The sequence below is a fragment of the Nerophis ophidion genome, linkage group LG16 (assembly GCF_033978795.1).
Source record: "Nerophis ophidion isolate RoL-2023_Sa linkage group LG16, RoL_Noph_v1.0, whole genome shotgun sequence".
NCBI classification, from domain to species: Eukaryota; Metazoa; Chordata; class Actinopteri; order Syngnathiformes; family Syngnathidae; genus Nerophis; species Nerophis ophidion.
Window position 1 is genome coordinate 42,339,095 of NC_084626.1, and position 24,738 is coordinate 42,363,832.

At 42.0% G+C, this 24,738-nt stretch overlaps 1 protein-coding gene across 1 annotated transcript in view; it reads left to right on the forward strand.

Annotated features, from left to right (window-relative positions):
• Positions 1-24,738, forward strand: part of adamts9 (ADAM metallopeptidase with thrombospondin type 1 motif, 9) — a 153,952-nt gene that overhangs the window by 111,100 nt on the left and 18,114 nt on the right. The window contains exons 23-25 of the mRNA XM_061875256.1: positions 259-378; positions 11,641-11,748; positions 11,812-11,979. Of these exons, the coding sequence (XP_061731240.1) occupies positions 259-378; positions 11,641-11,748; positions 11,812-11,979 (396 nt within the window). The remainder of the gene's footprint in view (positions 1-258; positions 379-11,640; positions 11,749-11,811; positions 11,980-24,738) is intronic.

Consider the following 24,738-nt stretch of genomic DNA (forward strand, 5'->3'; position numbering starts at 1 on the left):
AAATTGTATTATTAAAATATACAGTCAGATTAATATGCAGTCACTTTGCTTGGTTATTTTTGTTTTCATCCTGCATGTGGACGTTTGATTTGTTGGGGACTCAATCATGCATCTGCTTTCATTTATGTTTACATTTTCTTTCAGGACACTTCAGGGCTGCTGTCTTTCCTCGTGCACACATACTAATTCATGTATTTTCATGTGTAAGTTGCTTTGTTGACCGATTGTCACTCTTTTCACTCTTTCTCGCAAACCCAGTGCACTACCTCGTGTGGACCTGGGTACCAGATGCGGGCTGTGAAGTGTGTCGTGGGCTCCTATGGTTCTGTCATGGAGGACACTGATTGCAATGCTGCCACCCGACCAACTGACGCCCAGGTAAGACCAAGGAGCGCTGTTGTCTTCGGGTCCTTTTTGCCTCTTCTGTTCCATATTTTGTGCCTGATCTTGACTCTCAATCTTGTATTCTGCTTGTACCAAACCCAAAACCAGTAAAGTTGACATACTGTGCAAATGGCAAATAAAAACAGAATATAATAATTTGCAATTCATTTTCAATCTATATTCAGTTGAATAGACTGCAAAGACAAGATATTTAACGTTCGAACAGGTAAACTTTGTTATTTTTTGCAAGTTTTAGCTTATTTGGAATTTAATGCCAGCAGCATGTTTCAAAAAAGCTGGCACAAGTGGCAAAAAAGACTGAGAAAGTTGAGGAATGCTGATCAAACATTTATTTGGAACATCCCACTGGTGAGCAATCTCATTGGGAACAGGTGGGTGCCATGATTGGGTATAAAAGCAGCTTCCATGAAATGCTCACTCATTCACAAACAAGGACGGGGCGAGGGTCTCCACTTTGTGAACAAATGTTTTAGCAAAGTTTAAGAACAACATTTCTCAATTGCAAGGAATTTAGGGGATTTCACCATCCACGCTCCGTAATATCATCAAAAGGTTCAGAGAATTCGGAGAAATCACTGCACGTAAGCCATGATATCACGGACCTTCGGTCCCTCGGGCGGTACTGCATCAAAAAGCGACATCGGTGTGTAAAGGATATCTCCACATATGGCTGAGGAACACTTCAGAAAACCACTGTCAGTAACTGCAGTTGGTCTCTACATCAGTAAGTCCAAGTTAAAACTACTATGCTAAGCCAGTGGTTCTGAAATATTGGGGGTACTTGAATGTATGCCTAGGACTATGTGAGATTTTTTTAAAACACTCTAAAATAGCAACAATTCAAAAATCCTTCATAAATATATTTATTGAATAATACTTCAACAAAATATGAATGTAAGTTCAGAAACTGTGAAAAAAAATACAACAATGCAATATTCAGTGTTGACAGCTAAAGTTTTTGTGGACATGTTCCATAAATATTGATGTTAAAGATTTCTTTTTTTGTGAAGAAATGTTTAGAATTAAGTTCCTGAATCCAGATGGATCTCTATTACAATCCCCAAAGAGGGCACTTTAAGTTGATGATTACTTCTATGTGTAGAAATCTTTATTTATAATTGAATCACTATATCAACAAGTTTTTAGTTATTTTTATACCTTTTCTTTCCAAATAGTTCAAGAAACACCACTACAAATGAGCAATATTTTGCACTGTTATACAATTTAATAAATCAGAAACTGATGACATAGTGATATATTTTACTTCTTTATCTCTTTTTTTCAACAAAAAATGCTTTGCTCTGATTAGGGGGTACTTGAATTAAAACAAAAATTCACAGGGGCTACATCACTGAAAAAAGGTTGAGAACCACTGTGCTAAGCGAAAGCCATTTATCAACAACACCCAGAAACGCCGCCGGCTTTGCTGGGCCTGAGCTCATCTAAGATGGACTGATATTGAAGAATTCCACCTGAAAATCTTAAAAAATTGGTGTCCTCAGTTCCCTAACATTTACCAAGTGTTGTTAAAAGAAAAGGCCATGTAGCACAGGGGTAAAAATGCTCCTTTGCCAACTTCTTTGCACTGTGTTGCTGCCTTTAAATTCTATGTTAATGATTATGTGCAAAAAAACTATTTTGTTTATCACTTCAAACATTAAATATCTCTGTGGTCTATTCAATTGAAAATAATTTGACAAATATTTGCAAATCATTGTATTCTGTTTTTATTGACTAATTACACAACATGCCAACTTCACTGGTTTTGGGTTTTATAAAACAAAAACATCACTAAATTCACTCATAAAAACAGATTTTCACTCTAAAATGTTGAGAATTTCAAGTCTGATAGTTTATATATCAATGATGAAATATTAACATTGCAACACATGCCAATACGGCCTTTTTAGTTTACTAAGTTGCAATTTTAAATTTCGTGCGGAAGTATCATGCTAAAACGTCGCGGTGTGATGACGCGTGTGCGTGACGTCACGCATTATAGAGGACATTTTGTTCCAGCACCGTTCCCAGCTATAAGTTGTCTGTTTTCATCGCATAATTCCACAGTATTCTGGACAACTGTGTTGCTGAATCTTTTGCAATTTGTTCAATGAATAATGGAGACGTCAAAGAAGAAAGCTGTAGGTGGGAAGCGGGGCATTATGGCCTTAAGTAACACAAACAAAGCCGGTGTTTCATTATTTATATTCCCGAAAGATGACGGTGAAGCTTTACTATGGAACAGAGCGGTCAAGCGAACACGGTTGGATTGGACCACACACACAAAGTACAGTGTATTATGCAGCGATCATTTCGAAAGATCGTGTTTCGAAGAGGGTCCCTTGCGAAGGGCAGAAATGGGCATCGCCACCACCCGTCGACTGGTGCTGAAGAAAGGTGCGGGGCCGACCTTCAGGTTGTACAGGTACGACCATATAATCTGACTAAAACACTAGTAACACAGTAAGCAGATGAGGGATTTTCCAGAATTTTCCTAGTAAATTTGTCTAATAACATCTGAGTCTTTTATTTTCTAGTCTTTCACTCTCACTTTCCTCATCCACGAATCTTTCATCCTCGCTCAAATTAATGGGGCAAATCGTCGCTTTCTCGGTCCGAATCGCTCTAGCTGCTGGTGGCCATGATTGTAAACAATGTTCAGATGTGAGGAGCTCCACAACCCGTGACGTCACGCGCACATCGTCTGCTACTTCCAGTACAGGCAAGGATTTTTTATTAGCGACCAAAAGTTGCGAAGATTTTTTTCAACATCCTATACCGGGGATATTCAACTTAAAGGCCTACTGAAACCCACTACTACCGACCACGCAGTCTGATAGTTTATATATCAATGATGAAATATTAACATTGCAACACATGCCAATACGGCCTTTTTAGTTTACTAAAATGCAATTTTAAATTTTGCGCGAATTATCCTGCTGAAAACGTCACGGTATGATGACGCGTGAGCGTGACATCACGGATTGTAGCGGACATTTTGATCCAGCACCGATCCCAGGTATAAGTCGTCTGCTTTAATCGCATAATTCCACAGTATTCTGGACATCTGTGTTGCAGAATATTTTGCAATTTGTTAAATTAATAATGGAGACGTCAAAGAAGAAAGCTGTAGGTGGGAAGCGGTGTATTGCGGACGCCTTTAGCCACACAAACACAGCCGGTGTTTCCTTGTTTATATTCCCGAAAGATGATGGTGAAGCTTTACTATGGAACAGAGCGGTCAAGCGAACATGGTTCCCTACCACATGTCAACCGGCAGGTTTCGGTGAGAAAATTGTGAAGTGAATTATATTTATATAGCGCTTTTCTCTTGTGACTCAAAGCGCTTTACATAGTGAAACCCAATATCTATGTTACATTTAAACCAGTGTGGGTGGCACTGGGACCAGGTGGGTAAAGTGTCTTGCCCAAGGACACAACGGCAGTGACTAGGATGGCGGAAGCGGGAATCGAACCTATAACCCTCAAGTTGCTGGCACGGCCACCTTACCAACCGAGCTATGCCGCCCCAATGGTGGTAATAAGTCGGCTCTTACCGTAGACATGAGCGGAGAGCTTGCGTCGTTCCTTCTGCAGCTGCGGACTCTCTTGCCTCCTCCCACCGGCCGCCCCCGACCGTCGGATGCTTACACCTGTGGAGGAAGGGTGGGGGAAAAAAATCTCAGCCCGGCTGTCTTTGCCTCTTAGAAGAAACATGGCTTCCCTCTGAGACACTGGCGGTCGCCACACCCCTCCGACTTTCAGGTTGTACAGGTACGACCATATAATCTCAATAAAACACTAGTAACACAATAAGCAGATAAGGGATTTTCCAGAATTATCCTAGTAAACCGGGCGGTTTAGCTCGGTTGGTAGAGTGGCCGTGCCAGCAACTTGAGGGTTGCAGGTTCGATTCCCGCTTCTGCCATCCTAGTCACTGCCGTTGTGTCCTTGGGCAAGACACTTTACCCACCTGCTCCCACACTGGTTTGAATGTAACTTAGATATTGGGTTTCACTATGTAAAGCGCTTTGAGTCACTAGAGAAAAAGCGCTATATAAATATAATTCACTTCACAATTCACTTCACTAGTAAATGTGTCTAATAACATCTGAATCGCTCCCACTGCCCTCGTCTATTTTTTTTTGTTGTAGTCCACCGATGCGGCAGAGAGGGCTTCAAGATGGCTGTGGCTCAAAAGGGGAGAGCCATTGAGTCATGGTAGCTAGCTAGCCATCTGGACACAAGCTGGGGTCTGATCAGCCCCCGCTGGGTCAACTGGAGGAGGGTGTATGATGTTGAAAGACCCGAAACACCCGATGATTCCAGGCACATCACTGAAGATGTGTCCAGAGGCATCATATGTATGTACACAGCTTCACTCTCACTTTCCTCATCCACGAATCTTTCATCCTCGCTCAAATTAGTGGCGAAATCGTCGCTTTCTCGGTCCGAATCGCTTTGGCTGCTGGTGGCCATGATTGTGAACAATGTTTAGATGTGAGGAGCTCCACAACCCGTGACGTCACGCACACATCGTCTGCTACTTTCCTCATCTGCGAATCTTTCATCCTCGCTCAAATTAATGGCGAAATCGTCGCTTTCTCGGTCCGAATCGCTCTGGCTGCTGGTGGCCATGATTGTAAACAATGTTCAGATGTGAGGAGCTCCACAACCCGTGACGTCACGCGCACATCGTCTGCTACTTTCCTCATCCACGAATCTTTCATCCTCGCTCAAATTATTGGCGAAATCGTCGCTTTCTCGGTCCGAATCGCTCTGGCTGCTGGTGGCCATGATTGTAAACAATGTTCAGATGTGAGGAGCTCCACAACCCGTGACGTCACGCGCACGTCGTCTGCTACTTCCGGTACAGCCAAGGCTTTTTTTATCAGCACCAAAAGTTGCAAACTTTATCGTCGATGTTCTCTACTAAATAATATCAGCAAAAATATGGCAATATCGCGAAATGATCAAGTATGACACATAGAATGGACCTGCTATCCCCGTTTAAATAAGAAAATCTCATTTCATTCGGCTTTTAAGTGTACTGTAAGAGCAGATAGAGTATCCACTCTTGTGCCGATATGGTACTCAGACAGACACACATCATTGCCACCTGGTCTCAATAAAGCTGTCTGATCTAGTCTGGTCTACAGGGAAAGGCAGGAATAATATACCTCACTATTCCACATAGTTATATAGCTCGTAGAATTCTCCAGGATGAAATGTTATTAAAAACTCTCCTGGGTTATGTAAGCGGCAATAAAAGTCTGGCTGAAGCATACAGTATATGTAATATATCATATATGAGCTTGTAATTCCCACAATCTGTTTCATCTGATCACGACGGAAGGAATCAGACATATATTAAGCTCTTTTCTTATATTTATGATGCTTGTTTTACTTATTCACTGTAAAAGATTGCAATAATTAACACTTCTTTTAAATCAAATCAAGCGGATTTGTTTTAATTTAGTTGGCATTACAGGGGACTTATGATGAATTTGATCTTTTCAGAATCAGAAATACTTTAATAATCCCTGAAGGGAAATTATTCTGACTTATAAATGTTGTTACAATGTTGGATAGTCGTGTTAAACAAATGCCAAAGCATTAAATCAAGTAAGGGGTCATGCAGTTTGGGGTGGGCTCGCACGCAGTTATTGGATGCCTCTGTTGGTAGGGTTTTGATGTCGAGACGAGGAAGTACTTATTTGGATATTAAGTCAAGCATTCAGCCAGAGAGGCAGAAGCTCCTCTTCTTCTTAGGCTTTGAGAAATCGCATAGAAAAGGAAAGGTAAAGTTTTATTTTCAAATAATTTTGCCATGCGGATAATAACACCAAGGTGCAACATACAAAAGCGTGTTTTTTGTCTGAATATTTTGGACAGTGTGTGATCAGGTGAATCTATATAACTCACTCAGGATGGAATATATATATATATATATATATATATATATATATATATATATATATATATATATATATATATATATTCCAGCCAAGTGGGACTTCGGAAACGGGGTGCAGAAAGATTAGGTTTTAGTGAGATTTTAAAGTCATACCTGAAGGTCGGATGGCTGCGGTGAACGCCAGTGTCTCTGAGAGAAGCCGAGGAGCCGAGATCACAGCTGCTTTTTTGAGCTGCAGTAGGAGGAGGTATAATCCACTGATGTCTCCGGTAAGAGCCGACTTAATATCACAATTTTCCCATCCAAAAACTTGCTGGTTGACGTCGAGAAACATGTTCGCTTGACTGCTCTGTGTTAAAGCTTCACAACAAACAAAGAAACCAAAAAGTTATATATATATATATATATATATATATATATATATATATATATATATATATATATTTTCATCTCTACAGAACTGTTTCATGAGGGGTTCCCTCAATCATCAGGAGGTTTTAATGGAAGCATTCACATACAATGGTTTATATAGGGCACAGAGTGGGTGGGTACAGGCAGGCGGAATTCTACAGAACTCGGCAGGCACATTTGGAACCTCAAAGACAATAATGTTGAATATTCAATAACATGGGAAATTCTTGCATCCAGCACACCTTACAACAGTGGTAATAAAAGATGCAACCTATGCGTTAAAAGAGAATCTGTTTATTATATATCATCCAGACCTGTCATCCCTCAACAAGCGCAGTGAAATCATTTCAACATGCCGCCACGGACGGAAACACCTCCTAGGTAACACATGAGCCAATCACCACGCCCCTACGCCTGCCTGTACCCACCCACTCTGTGAAATATATAAACCATTGTACGTGAATTTCCTGATGATTGAGGGAACCCCTCATGAAACAGTTCTGTAGAGATGAAGTAGTCTTGTGATTTTTCCCACACATACGTATATTTATATGTACAGTGGGGAAAAAAAGTATTTAGTCAGCCACCGATTGTGCAATTATTCCCACTTAAAATGATGACAGAGGTCTGTAATTTTCATCATAGGTACACTTCAACTGTGAGAGACAGAATGTGAAAAAAAAATCCAGGAATTCACATTGTAGGAATTTTAAAGAATTTATTTGTAAATTATGGTGGAAAATAAGTATTTGGTCAACCATTCAAAGCTCTCACTGATGGAAGGAGGTTTTGGCTCAAAATATCATTCATTCTTTCCTGAACACGGATCAATCGTCCTGTCCACTTAGCAGAAAAACAGCCCCAAAGCATGATGTTTCCACCCCCATGCTTCACAGTAGGTATGGTGTTCTTGGGATGCAACTCAGTATTCTTCTTCCTCCAAACACGACAAGTTGAGTTTATACCAACATGGATACATGGATGATGCAGCAGAGGATTGGGGGAATGCCATGTGGTCAGATGAAACCAAAATATAACTTTTTGGTTTCTTTGTTTGTTGTGAAGCTTTAACACAGAGCAGTCAAGCGAACATGTTTCTCTACGTCAACCAGCAAGTTTTTGGATGGGAAAATTGTGATATTAAGTCGGCTCTTACCGGAGACATCAGTGGATTATACCTCCTCCTACTGCAGCTCAAAAAGGCAGCTGTGATCTTGGCTCCTCGGCTTCTCTCAGAGACACTGGCGTTCACCGCAGCCATCTGACTTTCAGGTATGACTTTACAATCTCACTAAAACACTATTAAAACAATCAACAGATAAGGGATCTTCCAGAATTATCCTAGTAAATGTGTCTAATTACATTTGAAACGCTCCCACTGCTGCCGCTTGGAGTCGTCGCCTTTTCTTTTTTTTTTTTTTTTTTTGGGCTTCACTTTAACTTTCCTCATCCACAAATCTTTCATCCTCGCTCAAATTAATGGGGAAATTGTCGCTTTCTCGGTCCGAATAGCTCTTGCTGCTGGAGGCTATTATTGTAAACAATGTTCAGATATGAGGAGCCCTACAACCCGTGACGTCACGTGCACATCGTCTGCTACTTCCGGTACAGGCAAGGCTTTTTTATTAGCGACCAAAAGTTGCGAACTTTATCGTGGATGTTCTCTACTAAATGCTTTCAGCAAAAATATGGCAATATCTCGAAATGATCAAGTATGACACATAGAATGGAGCTGCTATCCCAGTTTAAATAAGAAAATCTCATTTCAGTAGGCCTTTAAAAAAATAAGCAGATAGGGGATCTTCCAGAATTGTCCTTGTAAATGTGTCTAATTAGATCTGAAACGGTCCCACTGCCGCCACTTTTTCCTTTTTTTTGGTGCTTCACTCTAACTTTCCTCATCCACGAATCTAAATAAGAAAATCTCATTTTAGCAGGCCTTTAATGTGTGATGACTAAAGGAGTTCAATTAATTATTGCATATAGTATGCAGCCGTTTTGCCTTTCTGACCTTGATAGAGGTTTGTGCTGGTCTGGTTGGACAATAAAGATCCTTCAAAAAGGACTGGGAAAGTGACAAAGAGTTTTGAAAGTGAGATCTGACAGATTTTTTTGCGTGGTCAGCGTGTGGCTGGAACCTCTTTGTGAGGGCTGAGCATGCAGACTCAGGATGAGGCCCCCCTTTAGTCGGAGTAGCTCCGGTGCCTGGGCCGGCGAAATCAGTGACCCCCGAAGAAGCCGGCGCACCTTGTTGTGATTCTGACCAGCCAGCCATGAAGTCGGCCATCAAGCTGCCAGTCCCTGCGGCAGCCAAGTGGGACTTCGGAAACGGGGTGCAGAAAGATTAGGTTTAAGTGCAAGGTTAAAAGGCCTACTGAAATGTGATGTTCTTATTTAAACGGGGATAGCAGGTCCATTCTGTGTGTCATACTTGATCATTTTGCGATATTGCCATATTTTTGCTGAAAGGATTTAGTAGAGAACATCGATGATAAAGTTTGCAACTTTAGGTCGCTAATAAAAAAGCCTTGCCTGTACGGGAAGTAGCAGACGATGTGCGCGTGACGTCACGGGTTGTGGAGCTCCTCACATCTGAACATTGTTTACAGTCATGGCCACCAGCAGCTAGACCGATTCGGACCGAGAAAGCGACGATTTCCCCATTAATTTGAGCGAGGATGAAAGATTTGTGGATGAGGAAACTAAGAGTGAAGGACTAGAAGAAAAAAAAAGACAGGGCAGTGGAAGCGATTCAGATGTTATTAGACACATTTACTAGGATAATTCTGGAAAATCCCTCAACTGCTTATTGTGTTACTAGTGTTTTAGTGAGATTATATGGTACCTGAAAGTCGGAAGGGTTTGGCCACTGGTGTGGTGACCACCAGTGTCTCTAAGGGAAGCCACGTTTCTAGAAGAGGCAAAGCGAAGGCAGCCGTTGTGGCCGGGCTTAGCTTTTTTTCCCCTCTCCTCCACGGTGGAAGCATCCCACGTTCGTGGTAATAAGTCCGCTCATGTCTACGGTAAGAGCCGACTTATTACCACCATTTTCTCACCGAAATCTGCCGGTTGACATGTGGTAGGGAACCATGTTCGCGTGACCGCTGTGTTCCATGGTAAGGCTTCACCGTCATCTTTCGGGAATGTAAACAAGGAAACACCGGCTGTGTTTGTGTTGCTAAAGGCGGCCGCTTCCCACCTACATCTTTCTTCTTTGACGTCTCCATTATTCATTGAACAAATTGCAAAAGATTCAGCAACACAAATGTCCAGAATACTGTGTAATTATGCGATTAAAGCAGACGACTTACAGCTGGGATCGGTGCTTGACCAAAATGTCCGCTACGATCCGTGACGTCACGCGCATGCGTCATCATAGCGTGACGTTTTCAGCAGGATAATTCGCGCGAAATTTAAAATTGCAATTTAGTAAACTAAACCGGCCGTATTGGCATGTGTTGCAATGTTAATATTTCATCATTAATATAGAGTGGGGCAAAAAAGTATTTAGTCAGCCAGCGATTGTGCAAGTTCTCCCACTTAAAATGATGACAGAGGTCTGTCATTTTCATCATAGGTACACTTCAACTGTGAGAGACAGAATGTGAAAAAAAAAATCCAGGAATTCACTTTGTAGGAATTTTAAAGAATTTATTCGTAAATTATGGTGGAAAATAAGTATTTGGTCAACCATTCAAAGCTCTCACTGATGGAAGGAGGTTTTGGCTCAAAATCATTCATTCTTTCCTTAACACGGATCAATCGTCCTGTCCCCTTAGCAGAAAAAGAGCCCCAAAGCATGATGTTCCCACCCCCATGCTTCACAGTAGGTCTGGTGTTCTTGGGATGCAACTCAGTATTCTTCTTCCTCCAAACACCACCAGTTGAGTTCATCCCAAAAAGTTCTATTTTGGTTTCATCTGACCACATGACATTCTCCCAATCCTCTGCTGTATCATCCATGTATCCATTTTGGTATAAACTCAACTGATCGTGTTTGGAGGAAGAAGAACACTGAGTTGCATCCCAAGAACACCATACCTACTGTGAAGCATGGGGGTTGAAACATCATGCTTCGGGGCTGTTTTTCCGCTAAGGAGACAGGACGATTGATCCGTGTTAAGGAAAGAATGAATGATATTTTGAGCCAAAACCTCCTTCCATCAGTGAGAGCTTTGAATGGTTGACCAAATACTTATTTTCCACCATAATTTACAAATAAATTCTTTAAAATTCCTGGATTTTTTTTTCACATTCTGTCTCTCACAGTTGAAGTGTACCTATGATGAAAATTACAGACCTCCGTCATCATTTTAAGTGGGAGAACTTGCACAATCGGGGGTTGACTAAACACTTTTTTGCCCCACTTTAAAACTACCAGACTTTGTGGTCAGTAGAAGTGGGTTTCAGCAGGCTTTTAAAAGGCAGGAGAGGTTTGTATTTTTCCCGCGTTGATAGTATGGCTGGGAAGTCCGAAGCTTGATTAGCGCCAGCTCATTGCCTGCCGAGAGCAGCTTTGGGTGTGGAATGTGTGGCCTGTGAGACCGGACTAAGGCTCTCATTCCTAAAGACCGAGGTCAGAGGGCACTGCAGGGCATAGGAGGGAGAAAAAGAAAAGGGACGGAAGGTTAGGGGACGAGGGGGTGGGTTAGGGGGTGGAGTTCTGAACCACGCCAGCGTGGGCATTGGACCCCTGAATACCACTCCACTATGACCTGTTATGACAGGGATCAGGTCTTTATGCTGAGTGGCTTACAGCCACAATCCATAGTTTGAACTGACTCGTCTTGTTTTGCTAAGCTGATAAAGGCCGATGGGAAACGCAACCGAATTTAAGAACTATACAGAACTACACAGTCATAAGAGTTCCATATTCAATCAGTCATTGAATACTTGGTCTTCCACAGGACTGCGAAGTGGCCCAGTGTCCAAACAGCCAACCCGCTCAACCAGGACCCAAAGTCCCTTCTCACCAGGGACATAAAACCCAATGGCGATTTGGTTCCTGGACCCAGGTTGGTTAACCCGATCAATGAACTTGTTCCATTCCTCTTATTTTTTTATTCTCCGTTCAACAGTGTAGCGCCAGCTGTGGCAAGGGGTCACGGATGCGTTATGTGAGTTGCCGTGACAACCACGGCGGCGTGGCAGAGGAGTCGGCGTGTGCGCACCTCCCCAAACCTCCTGCCCGGGAAGTGTGCTCCGTCGTGGCCTGCGGACAGTGGAAGGTTTTGGAATGGACAGTGGTAAGAAAATAAAAGGATTACCGTATTTTTCCCGACCATAGGGCGCTGCCGATGAGCGGGTTATTCAGGTCTTTTTTCAAACAAAAGGCGCACTAAAGGGGGTCATAATATGATTTTTTTCTAAATGTAAAATACTTCCTTGTGGTCTGCATAACATGTAATGGTGGTTATTTGGTGAAAATGTTGCATAGATTATGTTTTTACAGTTTTACTTTTGTACAAACCCCGTATTATGTCCTTCCTGAGTGGTCCATGGAACCCGCACGACGACAAGAGTCATTCACATCCGGCACCCAACGTGGGGCCGAAACGATCTCTACCTATTCTCAAACTTTAAAAAAAATATAAAAACCCTCTTTCCATATGAGTTAGGAAATTGCGTTAGATGTAAATATGAACAGAATACAATGATTTGCAAATTATTTTCAACCCATATTCAGTTGAATATGCTACAAAGACAACATATTTAATGTTCAAACTGATAAACTTTTTTTTTTTTTTATCAAATAATCATTAACTTTAAAATTTGATGCCAGCAACACGTGACAAAGAAGTTGGGAAAGGTGGCGATAAATACTGATAAAGTTGAGGAATGCTCATCAAACGCTTATAACCGGTATAGCTCGGTTGGTAGAGCGGCCGTGCCAGCGACTTGAGGGTTGCAGGTTCGATCCCCGCTTCTGCCATCCTAGTCACTGCCGTTGTGTCCTTGGGCAAGACACTTTACCCACCTGCTCCCCAGTGCCACCCACACTGGTTTAAATGTAAAAATTAGATATTGGGTTTCACTATGTAAAGCGCTTTGGGTCACTTTGAGAAAAGCGCTATATAAATATAATTCACTTCACTTATTTGGAACATCCCACAGGTGTGCAGGCTAATTGGGAACAGGTGGGTGCCAAGATTGGGTATAAAAACCGCTTCCATGAAATGCTAAGTCATTCACAAACAAGGATGGGGCGAGGGTCACCAATTTGTAAGCAAATTGTCGAACAGTTTTAGAACAACATTTCTCAACGAGCTATTGCACGGAATTTAGGGATTTTACCATCTACGGTCAGTAAAATCATCAAAAGGTTCAGAGAATTTGGAGAAATCACTGCACGTAAGCGATGATATTACGGACCTTTGATCCCTCAGGCGGTACGGCATCAAAAACCCACATCTGTGTGTAAAGGATATCACCACATGGGCTCAGGAACACTTCATAAAAGCACTGTCAGTACATATAGTTGGTCGCTACATCTGTAAGTGCAAGTTAAAACTCTACTAGGCAAAGCGAAAGCCATTTATCAACAACACCCAGGAACGCCGCCGTCTTTGCTGGGTCCGAGCTCATCTAAGACGGACTGATGCAAAGTGGTAAGGATTTCTGTGGTCTGACGAGTCCACATTTCAAATTATATTTGGAAACTGTGGACGTGGTGTCCTCCGGAACAAAGAGGAAAATAACCATCCGGATTGTTATAGGCGCAAAGTTCAAAAGCCAGCATCTTTGATTGTATGGGGGTGTATTAGTGCCCAAAGCATGGGTAACTTACACATCTGTGAAGGCACCATTAATGCTGAATGGTCCATACAGGTTTTGGAGCAACATATGTTGTCATCCAAGCAACGTTATCATGGACGCCCCTTCTTATTTCAGCAAAACAATGCCAAGCCACGTGTTATAACAGTGTGGCTTCATAGTAAAAGAGTGTGGGTACTTTCCTGGCCCGCCTGCAGTCCAGACATGTCTCCCATCTAAAAAGTGTGGCGCATTATGAAGCGTAAAATACGACAGCGGAGACCCCGGACTGTTGAACGACTGAAGCTCTACATAAAACAAGAATGGTAAAGAATTCCACTTTCAAAGCTTCAACAATTAGTTTCCTCAGTTCCCAAACGTTTATTGAGTGTTGTTAAAAGAAAAGTTGATGTAACACAGTGGTGAACATGCCCTTTCCCAACTACTTTGGCATGTGTTGCAGCCATGAAATTCTAAGTTAATTATTATTTGAAAAAAAAAATAAAGTTAATGAGTTTGAACATCAAATATGTTGTCTTTGTAGTGGATTCAACTGAATATGGGTTGAAAAGGATTTGCAAATCATTGTTTTCTGTTTTTATTTACATCTAACACAATTTCCCAACTCATATGGAAACAGGGTTTGTACCCCTTCACACCATCACAGATGCTGGCTTTTTGAACTTTGCGCCGAAAACAGTCCGGGTGGTTCTTTTCCTCTTTGGTCCAGAAAACACAACGTCCACGGTTTCTAAAAAAAAAAAATTTAAAATGTGGACTCGTCAAAACACTTTTCCACTTTGCATCAGTCCATCTTAGATGAGCTCTGGGTGTTGTTGATAAATGGCTTTCTCTTTGCATAGTAGAGTTTTAACTTGCACTTCATTGGTTTTGGGTTTTGTAGAAAGAAATCCTAATATGAGCCCATTCACGCAAAGCAGGACTAGGACCACTTTAAAAAAGACCGAGTAGATTCCATCCTCCCCATGTGCATTATGAATGTAAACAGATGAGAATGGTAAAATAGCGTCATGGTGGCTTAGGCCTATAGCAACATTACTAAGGGATGATTCAGGACATCGCATCTAATGTGGAACCAATGCAGAAAAGCTTGAACATCAGAAATGTGATCTCCTAGTTCCTTTTAGCACAGTTACAACAACATTCTGGATCAGCTAGAGAGCTTTCACAGACTAATAGTCAATGTGATAGCATTTGCAGTCCGTCCCAACATGCATCTGGTTATCCTTAAAGGCCTACTGAAACCTACTACTACCGACCACGCAGTCTGATAGTTTATATATCAATGATGAAATATTAACATTGCAACACATGCCAATACGGCCTTTTTAGTTTACTAAATTGCAATTTTAAATTTCGCGCCGAACTATCCTGGTGAAACGTCGCGGTATGATGAAGCGTGCGCGTGACGTCACGCGTTGTAGAGGACATTTTGTTCCAGCACCATTCCCAGCTATGAGTCGTCTGTTTTCATCGCATAATTCCACAGTATTATGGACATCTGTGTTGCTGAATTTATTTCCAATTGGTTAAATGAATAATGGAGGCGTCAAAGAAGAAAGCTGTAGGTGGGAAGCGGTGTATTGCGGCCGCCTTTAGCAACACAAACACAGCCGGTGTTTCATTGTTTACATTTCCGAAAGATGACGGTGAAGTTTTACGATGGAACAGAGGGGTCAAGCGAACACGGTTGGATTGGACCACGCACACAAAGTACAGTGTATTATGCAGCGATCATTTCGAAAGATCGTGTTTCGAAGAGGGTCCCTTGCGAAGGGCAGAGATGGGCATCGCCACCACCCGTCGACTGGTGCGGGGCCGATCTTCAGGTTGTACAGGTATGACCATATAATCTCACTAAAACACTAGTAACAAAATAAGCAGGATAAGGGATTTTCCAGAATTATCATAGTAAATTTGTCTAATAACATCTGAATCGCTCCCACTGTATAGTCTTTTTTTTTCTGTCTTTTTTTCTAGTCCTTCACTCTCACTTTCCTCATCCACAAATCTTTCATCCTCGCTCAAATTAATGGGAAAATCGTCGTTTTCTTGTTCCGAATCGCTCTCGCTGCTGGTGGCCATGATTGTAAACAATGTTCAGATGTGAGGAGCTCCACAACCCGTGACGTCACGCGCACATCGTCTGCTACTTCCGGTACAGGCAAGGCTTTTTTTTTAATCAGCACCAAAAGTTGAGAACATCGACGATAAAGTTCGCAACTTTTGGTTGCGAACTTTGAGCGAGGATGAAAGATTTGTGAATTAGGATATTGATAGTGAAGGACTAAAAAAATTTAAAAAAAGCGACGGCAGTGGGAGCGTTTCCGATGTAATTAGACACATTTACTAGGATAATTCTGGAAGATCCCTTATCTGCATATTGTGTTAATAGTGTTTTAGTGAGATTTTAAAGATTGTAAAGACATACCTCGAGGTCGGACGGCTGCGGTGAACAGGCAGTGTCTCAGAAAGAAGCCGAGGAGCCAAGCTCACAGCTGCCTTTTTTGACTGCTGCTGCAGGACGACGAATAATCCAATGATGTCTCCGGTAAGATACATATATCACAATTTCTCCATCCAAAAATATGCTGGTTGACTTAAACACGTTCCCTTGACCGCTCTGCTTCACAACAAACAAAGAAACACCGGCTGTGTCTCGGTTGCGAAAGGCAGCTGCAATCCACCGCTTTCCACCAACAGCATTCTTCTTTATAGTAAATGGGTTGTACTTGTATAGCGCTTTTCTACCCCTTTTTAAAGAGCCCAAAGCGCTTTGACAGTATTTCCACATTCGCCCATTCACACACGGACGGCGGGAGCTGCCATGCAAGGCGCTCACCAGGACCCATCAGGAGCAAGGGTGAAGTGTCTCGCCCAAGGACACAACGGACGTGACTAGGATGGTAGAAGGTGGGGATCGAACCAGTAACCCTCAGATTGCTGGCACAGCCACTCTTCCGACGTTGCCACGACCGTCCCCTCTCCTTTATTAAATGAACAAATTGTCAGTGTGTAAAGGATATCACCACATGGGCTCAGGAACACTTCCTAAAAGCACTGTCAGTAACTACAGTTGGTCACTACATCCGTAAGTGCAAGTTAAAACTCTACTATGCAAAGCAAAAGCCATTTATCAACAACACCCAGGAACGCCGCAAAAGATTCAGCAACCCATATGTCCAAAATACTGTGTAATTATGCGGTTAAAGCAGAGGACTTTTAGCCGCTAGTAGTGCGGCGCTAATATCTCCTGACAGTCCATGACGTCACGCGTACACGTCATCTTTCCGCGACGTTTTCAACAAGATACTTCGCCGTGAAATTTAAAATTGCAATTTAGTAAACTAAAAAGGCCGTATTGGCATGTGTTGCAATGTTAATATTTCATCATTGATATATAGGTAGGTAGGTCTTTATTGTCATTGCAACAAGTACAACGAAACTTTGTTTTCAGCACAAACCTGTTCAAGATTAGACAAACAGTGTACAAGGGGGGCCCAGTCTGGAGTGGGAAAAAACCTCCATAGCAAAACACATATACGTATTACAACACACATCTCGAGGTATCTAGCAACAGAGGGAAGGTAGTTCAAGGTCATGGTGGTAGGTCGCAGCTCTCAGGCGCTGACCATCCGTTCATCACCCCTACGGGATTAGCGTCGGATTGTGGGACCGGGGGGTGTATGTGTGGCGTATTTTTTTTTTTTTGTGGATGTGTGTGTATAAGCCCATAGTGCAGGGGTAGGAAACCCATGGCTGGCGAGCCAGATGTAGCTCTTTTGATGACTGCATCTGAGCTGACTCTGCTTAACACGATAAGTAATGAATAATTCCACTTGTAATCACAGTGTTAAAAATAACGTTCAAAATATAAAACATGCTCATGCATTTGAATCCATCCATCCATTTCCTACCACACTTGTTCAAGAAGTTGCATTAAGGATAAGGAATATTTTTTTTATTATTGGGTAGTGTGGGGCTTGCCCTCCTGGGGATTCTTCAGACCACCAAGCACCGACATGAGAGCCTGTTTCAGGGTTACAATATTGTTTTATTTTTTAATAAGTCTCTCAGTTGCTTTCCAGCAATTGTCTTTTTCCTATTTCGTTCTCGCTCACGCTCCGGCTCCAGCTCCAACCTCGTTCCTCCTCCCGGCTGCTGCTTATAACAGAGCGACAGGTGATTAGATAACAAGGCCCAAGTGGGCCATCTACGCACCTGTCGCTGATTTCGAGGCCGATCCTGGCAACACCCTGCTTCGCTGCAGGCATGCAGGCCACGCCCCCTCCATAGTTACAATGTTATTACAAAAAATAGGAGACCTATTATACTCTATAAATGTTGGTCTTACTTAAAAAGGCACACGTTTAGTTGTGTTCAGTGTTAAAAAAAATATTATATGGCTCTTACGTAAATACATTTGAAAATATTTGGCTTCTTGGCGAGTTTGCCCCAACCAGTCTACATGTGCTTTGTGGACTTGGAGAAGGAATTTGACCGTGTCCCTTGGGAAGTCCTGTGGGGGAGTGCTCAGAGAGTATGGGGTATCGGACTGTCTGATTGTGGCAGTCCGCTCCCTGTATGATCAGTGTCAGAGCTTGGTCTGCATTGCTGGCAGTAAGTCGGTCACATTTCCAGTGAGGGTTGGACTCCGCCAAGGCTGTCCTTTGTCACCGATTCTGTTCATAACTTTTATGGACAGAATTTCTAGGCGCAGTCAAGGCGTTGAGGGGTTCCGGTTTGGTGGCCGCAGGATTAGGTCTCTGCTTTTTGCAGATGATGTGGTCCTGTTGGCTTCATCTGGCCGGGATCTTCAGCTCTCACTGGATCGGTTCGCAGCCGAGTGTGAAGCGACCGGAATGAGAATCAGCACCTCCAAGTCCGAGTCCATGGTTCTAGCCCGGAAAAGGGTGGAGTGCCATCTCCGGGTTGGGGAGGAGACCCTGCCTACAGTTGGAGGAGTTCAAGTACCTCGGAGTCTTGTTCACGAGTGAGGGAAGAGTGGATCGTGAGATCGACAGGCGGATCGGTGCGGCGTCTTCAGTAATGCGGACGTTGTACCGATCTGTTGTGGTGCAGAAGGAGCTGAGCCGGAAGGCAAAGCTCTCAATTTACCGGTGGATCTACGTTCCCATCCTCACCTATGGTCATGAGCTTTGGGTCATGACCGAAAGGATAAGATCACGGGTACAAGCGGCCGAAATGAGTTTCCTCCGCCGTGTGGCGGGGCTCTCCCTTAGAGATAGGGTGAGAAGCTAATCAGCTCCTCCAAGTCTGAGTCCATGGTTCTCGCCCGGAAAGGGGTGGAGGGCCATCTCCGGGTTGGGGAGGAGACCCTTCCTCAAGTTGGAGGAGTTCGAGTACCTAGGAGTCTTGTTCACGGGTGGGGGAAGAGTGGATCGTGAGATCGACAGGCGGATCGGTGCGGCGTCTTCAGTAATGCGGACGTTGTACCGATCCGTTGTGGTGAAGAAGGAGCTGAGCCGGAAGGCAAAGCTCTCAATGTACCGCTCGATCTACATTCCCATCCTCACCTATGGTCATGAGCTTTGGGTCATGACCGAAAGGATAAGATCACGGGTACAAGCGGCCGAAATGAGTTTGAGTCTCTCCCTTAGAGATAGGGTGAGAAGTTCTGCCATCCGGGAGGAACTCAAAATAAAGCCGCTGCTCCTTCACATGGAGAGGAGCCAGATGAGGTGGCTCGGGCATCTGGTCAGGATGCCACCGGAACGCCTCCCTAGGGAGGTGTTTAGGGCACGTCCAACCGGTAGGAGGCCAAGGGGAAGACCCAGGACACGTTGGGAAGACTATGTCTCCCGGCTGGCCTGGGAACGCCTCGGGATCCCCCGGGAAGAGCTAGACGAAGTGGCTGGGGATAGGAAAGTCTGGGTTTCCCTGCTTAGGTTGTTGCCCCCGCGACCCGACCTCGGATAAGTGGAAGAAGATGGATGGATGGGCTCTCTCAGCTTAAAAGGTTCCCGACCCCTGCCATAGCGTGTCTCTGTTCCGCGGCCTTGATGTATTTGCCGTCGCTAGTCCTAAGTCCACAACAGGTGTGTGTCCATGAGAGACAAGAATATAAACTATCATGGTAGGCCTTTAATGGTATTCGCCTTAATTAGGCGTCATTCAGAATTTATTTTCCTCCAAGTCTATTTACTTTATATGCACTTTCCCGAAAACTAACATTGAGACTTGACAGGCTTTAACAGCTAAGATGCAAGTGGACTGTGGCCTGGAAAAAGACTTGCTTGTGTGTGTGTGTGTGTGTGTGTGTGTGTGTGTGTGTGTGTGTGTGTGTGTGTGTGTGTGTGTGTGTGTGTGTGTGTGTGTGTGTGTGTGTGTGTGTGTGTGTGTGTGTGTGTGTGTGTGAGACAGAGGATATGGAGAGAGGCACACATTTTTTGAGCTGTGAGATCCAGGGGGGTGCAGTTAGGGGCTACAACCTTGCTTCCAGATGGTTTTCATCAGCAGGCTTGTGATACGGGACTGTTAGACCGCAGGTCTGTTCACAATACACACACTAACACACACTAATACACGCACACAAGATTATGCAGACCCGGTCGTGACCACCAAGCCAAAGACACTCACTGACCTTTCTAAGGGGAAACGGTCAATCAAAGCAGTTTTAAAAGCCCTTTTTAGCCACACACACCATTTTTTTTAAACATCTGGTATGCCCCATTTTATTTTACAACACACACAAGTGATATGATAAATCAGTGGTTCTCGAATGGGGGTACTTGAAGGTATGCCAAGGGGCACGTGAGATTTTTTTTTAATATTCTAAAAACAGCAACAAAATCCTTTATAAATATATTTATTATGGGTGCACAAAAATTTCGGTTCGGTACGTACCTCGGTTCAGAGGTCACGGTTCGGTTCATTTTCGGTACAGTAAGAAAACAACAAAATATACATTTTTGGTTGTACGTGAGATTTTTTTGTAACATTCCAAAAATAGCAACAAAATCCTTAATAAATGTATTCATTAGGGGTGTAACGGTACACAAAAATTTCGGTTCAGTACGTACCTCGGTTCAGAGGTCACGGTTCGGTTCATTTTCGCTACAGTAAGAAAACAACAAAATATAAATTTTTGGGTGTACGTGAGATTTTTTTGTAATATTCTAAAAATAGCAACAAAGTCCTTAATAAATGTATTTATTAGGGGTGTAACGGTACACAAAAATTTCGGTTCGGTACGTACCTCGGTTCAGAGGTCACGGTTCGGTTCATTTTCGGTACAGTAAGAAAACAACAAAATATACATTTTTGGGTGTACGTGAGATTTTTTTGTAATATTCTAAAAATAGCAACAAAATGCTTAATAAATGTATTTATTAGGGGTGTAACGGTACACAAAAATTTCGGTTCAGTACGTACCTCGGTTCAGAGGTCACGGTTCGGTTCATTTTCGGTACAGTAAGAAAACAACAAAATATAAATTTTTGGGTGTACGTGAGATTTTTTTGTAATATTCTAAAAATAGCAACAAAATCCCTTATAAATGTATTTATTAGGGGTGTAACGGTACACAAAAATTTCGGTTTGGTACGTACCTCGGTTCAGAGGTCACGGTTCGGTTAATTTTCGGTACAGTAAGAAAACAACAAAATATAAATTTTTGGGTGTACGTGAGATTTTTTGTAATATTCTAAAAATAGCAACAAAATCCTTAATAAATGTATTTATTAGGGGTGTAACGGTACACAAAAATTTCGGTTCGGTTCGTGCCTCGGTTCAGAGGTCACGGTTCGGTTCATTTTCGGTACAGTAAGAAAACAAAATAATATAAATTTTTGGGTGTACGTGAGATTTTTTTGTAATATTCTAAAAATAGCAACAAAATGCTTAATAAATGTATTTATTAGGGGTGTAACGGTACACAAAAATTTCGGTTCGGTACGTACCTCGGTTCAGAGGTCACGGTTCGGTTCATTTTCGGTACAGTAAGAAAACGACAAAATATACATTTTTGGGTGTACGTGAGATTTTTTTGTAATATTCTAAAAATAGCAACAAAATCCTTAATAAATGTGTTTATTAGGGGTGTAACGGTACACAAAAATTTTGGTTCGGTTCAGAGGTCACGGTTCGGTTCATTTTCGGTACAGGAAGAAAACAACAAAATATACATTTTTGGGTGTATGTGAGATTTTTTTGTAATATTCCAAAAATAGCAACAAAATCCTTAATAAATGTATTTATTAGGGGTGTAACGGTACACAAAAATTTCGGTTCGGTACGTACCTCGGTTCAGAGGTCACGGTTCGGTTCATTTTCGGTACAGTAAGAAAACGACAAAATATAAATTTTTGGGTGTACGTGAGATTTTTTTGTAATATTCTAAAAATAGCAACAAAATCCTTAATAAATGTGTTTATTAGGGGTGTAACGGTACACAAAAATTTTGGTTCGGTTCAGAGGTCCCGGTTCGGTTCATTTTCGGTACAGGAAGAAAACAACAAAATATACATTTTTGGGTGTACGTGAGATTTTTTTGTAATATTGTAAAAATAGCAAAAAAATCCTTAATAAATGTATTTATTAGGGATGTAACGGTACACAAAAATTTCGGTTCGGTACGTACCTCGGTTCAGAGGTCACGGTTCGGTTCATTTTCGGTACAGTAAGAAAACGACAAAATATACATTTTTGGGTGTACGTGAGATTTTTTTGTAAAATTCTAAAAATAGCAACAAAATCCTTAATAAATGTGTTTATTAGGGGTGTAACGGTACACAAAAATTTTGGTTCGGTTCAGAGGTCACGGTTCGGTTCATTTTCGGTACAGGAAGAAAACAACAAAATATACATTTTTGGGTGTATGTGAGATTTTTTTGTAATATTCCAAAAATAGCAACAAAATCCTTAATAAATGTATTTATTAGGGGTGTAACGGTACACAAAAATTTCGGTTCGGTACGTACCTCGGTTCAGAGGTCACGGTTCGGTTCATTTTCGGTACAGTAAGAAAACGACAAAATATAAATTTTTGGGTGTACGTGAGTTTTTGTAATATTCTAAAAATAGCAACAAAATCCTTAATAAATGTGTTTATTAGGGGTGTAACGGTACACAAAAATTTTGGTTCGGTTCAGAGGTCCCGGTTCGGTTCATTTTCGGTACAGGAAGAAAACAACAAAATATACATTTTTGGGTGTACGTGAGATTTTTTTGTAATATTGTAAAAATAGCAAAAAAATCCTTAATAAATGTATTTATTAGGGATGTAACGGTACACAAAAATTTCGGTTCGGTACGTACCTCGGTTCAGAGGTCACGGTTCGGTTCATTTTCGGTACAGTAAGAAAACAACAAAATATACATTTTTGGGTTATTTATTTACCAAATTTGTAAACAATGGCTATATCCTTTTAACATTGGAAAACCTATAATAATTCTGCCCACGTTAATCCACATTAAACTGCCCCGAGTTGTTGCTTTGATTAAATAAAATGAAAAAAAACTTTTTTCTACATATAAAAAGTGCAACATTAAACAGTTTCAAGTCAACTCATCATGCTTAATTTATTACAGCATTTGGGAAGCCTGTAGTTGACTTTTATTATGTAAATGTTGTATTTTTATCAACATGTGATAGCAAGGACCCTGCTATTCAAAACTAGGCTGCTACATTACTAATGATTCACGTAACTATAGCTGAAAAAGTAGTACAATTGCAATAGGAGAGACTATTCATCCCTAAACACAATAGAATTCAATGAAATAACAGACAGACAGGGCTTTGCTGCCCCTAACACACACACACACAGCAAAATGAGCTAACGTTACGCTAAAACAGGGGTAGGGAACCCATGGCTCTAGAGCCAGATGTGGCTCTTTTGATGACTGCATCTGGCTCTCTGATAAATCTTAGCTGACATTGCTCAACGCGATAATTATGAATAATTTCGCTGGTAATCACAGTGCTAAAAATAACGTGCAAAACATAAAACATTCTCATGCATTTATATCCCTCCATCCGTTTTCTACCGCACCTGTTCAAGAAGTCGCATTAATGGTAAGAAGTATTTTATGTCACGATGGGGGGGGGGTCGTTCTCCCAGGAAGGCGGACGGACTACTCGGGACATGGCATTTAGGTAAAAACATGATTTAATTTGAACGAAAAAAATATACAAACAAAAATCGCTCACAGCGGAGGCACAACTTGGGCTAAAGAACAAAGCTAACGCATAAACAGACTAAGAACGTAAATCAAACAAAACTTACTTGGCATGGCATGAAGCACGAAACTATAGCAAGGCATGAAACAAGTCAGCACAGGGCGACTGACTGGCAAAGACGAGCTTAAATACTGCCTCTGATTAGTGCTCGGGAAGCAGGTGAGAAGGGGTTTTGTCCACCAGAGACAGGTGGACAAAATGAGTAACCAAGGAAACCGGACAAGGGAGTGGAAAAAAACAGGAACTTAAAGAGTCCAAAGGACAAACAGCACATGGCCAAACAAAAACATGATCAACAGACATGACATTTTATTTATTATTGGTTAGCTTCAGAATAACAATGTTATTAAAAAGAATAAGAGACTTATTATACTCTAAAAATGTTGGTCTTACTTAAAAATGCACGCATTTAGTTGTATTCAGTGTTAAAAAAATATGATATGACTCTCACGGAAATACATTTTGAAATATTTGGCTTTCATGGCTCTCTCAGCCAAAATGCTTCCCGACCCCTGCTCTAAAAGCTAATTAGCCATCACCTCAAGCCTATACTGTGAGAGAGCTGAGCTGCAGTTTAAGTTTCTAGAAGGTCAACGGGCTCATAGTGATGTTTGTAATAGTTGTGACTGGGAAGTGTTTAGTAGAATTTGGGTAGAGTCCGCTGCTCACATGCTAAACGAATATCTCTGCTCGATGCTGAAGCGTTGACTACATCGTTCTGAAGTCTGAATACGCACTGCTGATCGGCTTTGTATGTAACCAATCAGATGGCTGTGTGGGCGGGACAATGAGGCCGAGACAGAGGCAGAAAGCAGAGCAGCTTGTGAAGACTTCTGCTTCCGAACTCGTTCGATACGCCCGTACCGAAACGGTTCGATACGAATACACGTACCGTTACACCCCTAATATTTATTGAATATTACTTCAACAAAATATGAATTTAAGTTCATAAACTGTGAGAAAAAAAATGCAACAACGCTGCTATATTCAGTGTTGACAGCTAGATTTTTTTGTGGACATGTTCCATAAA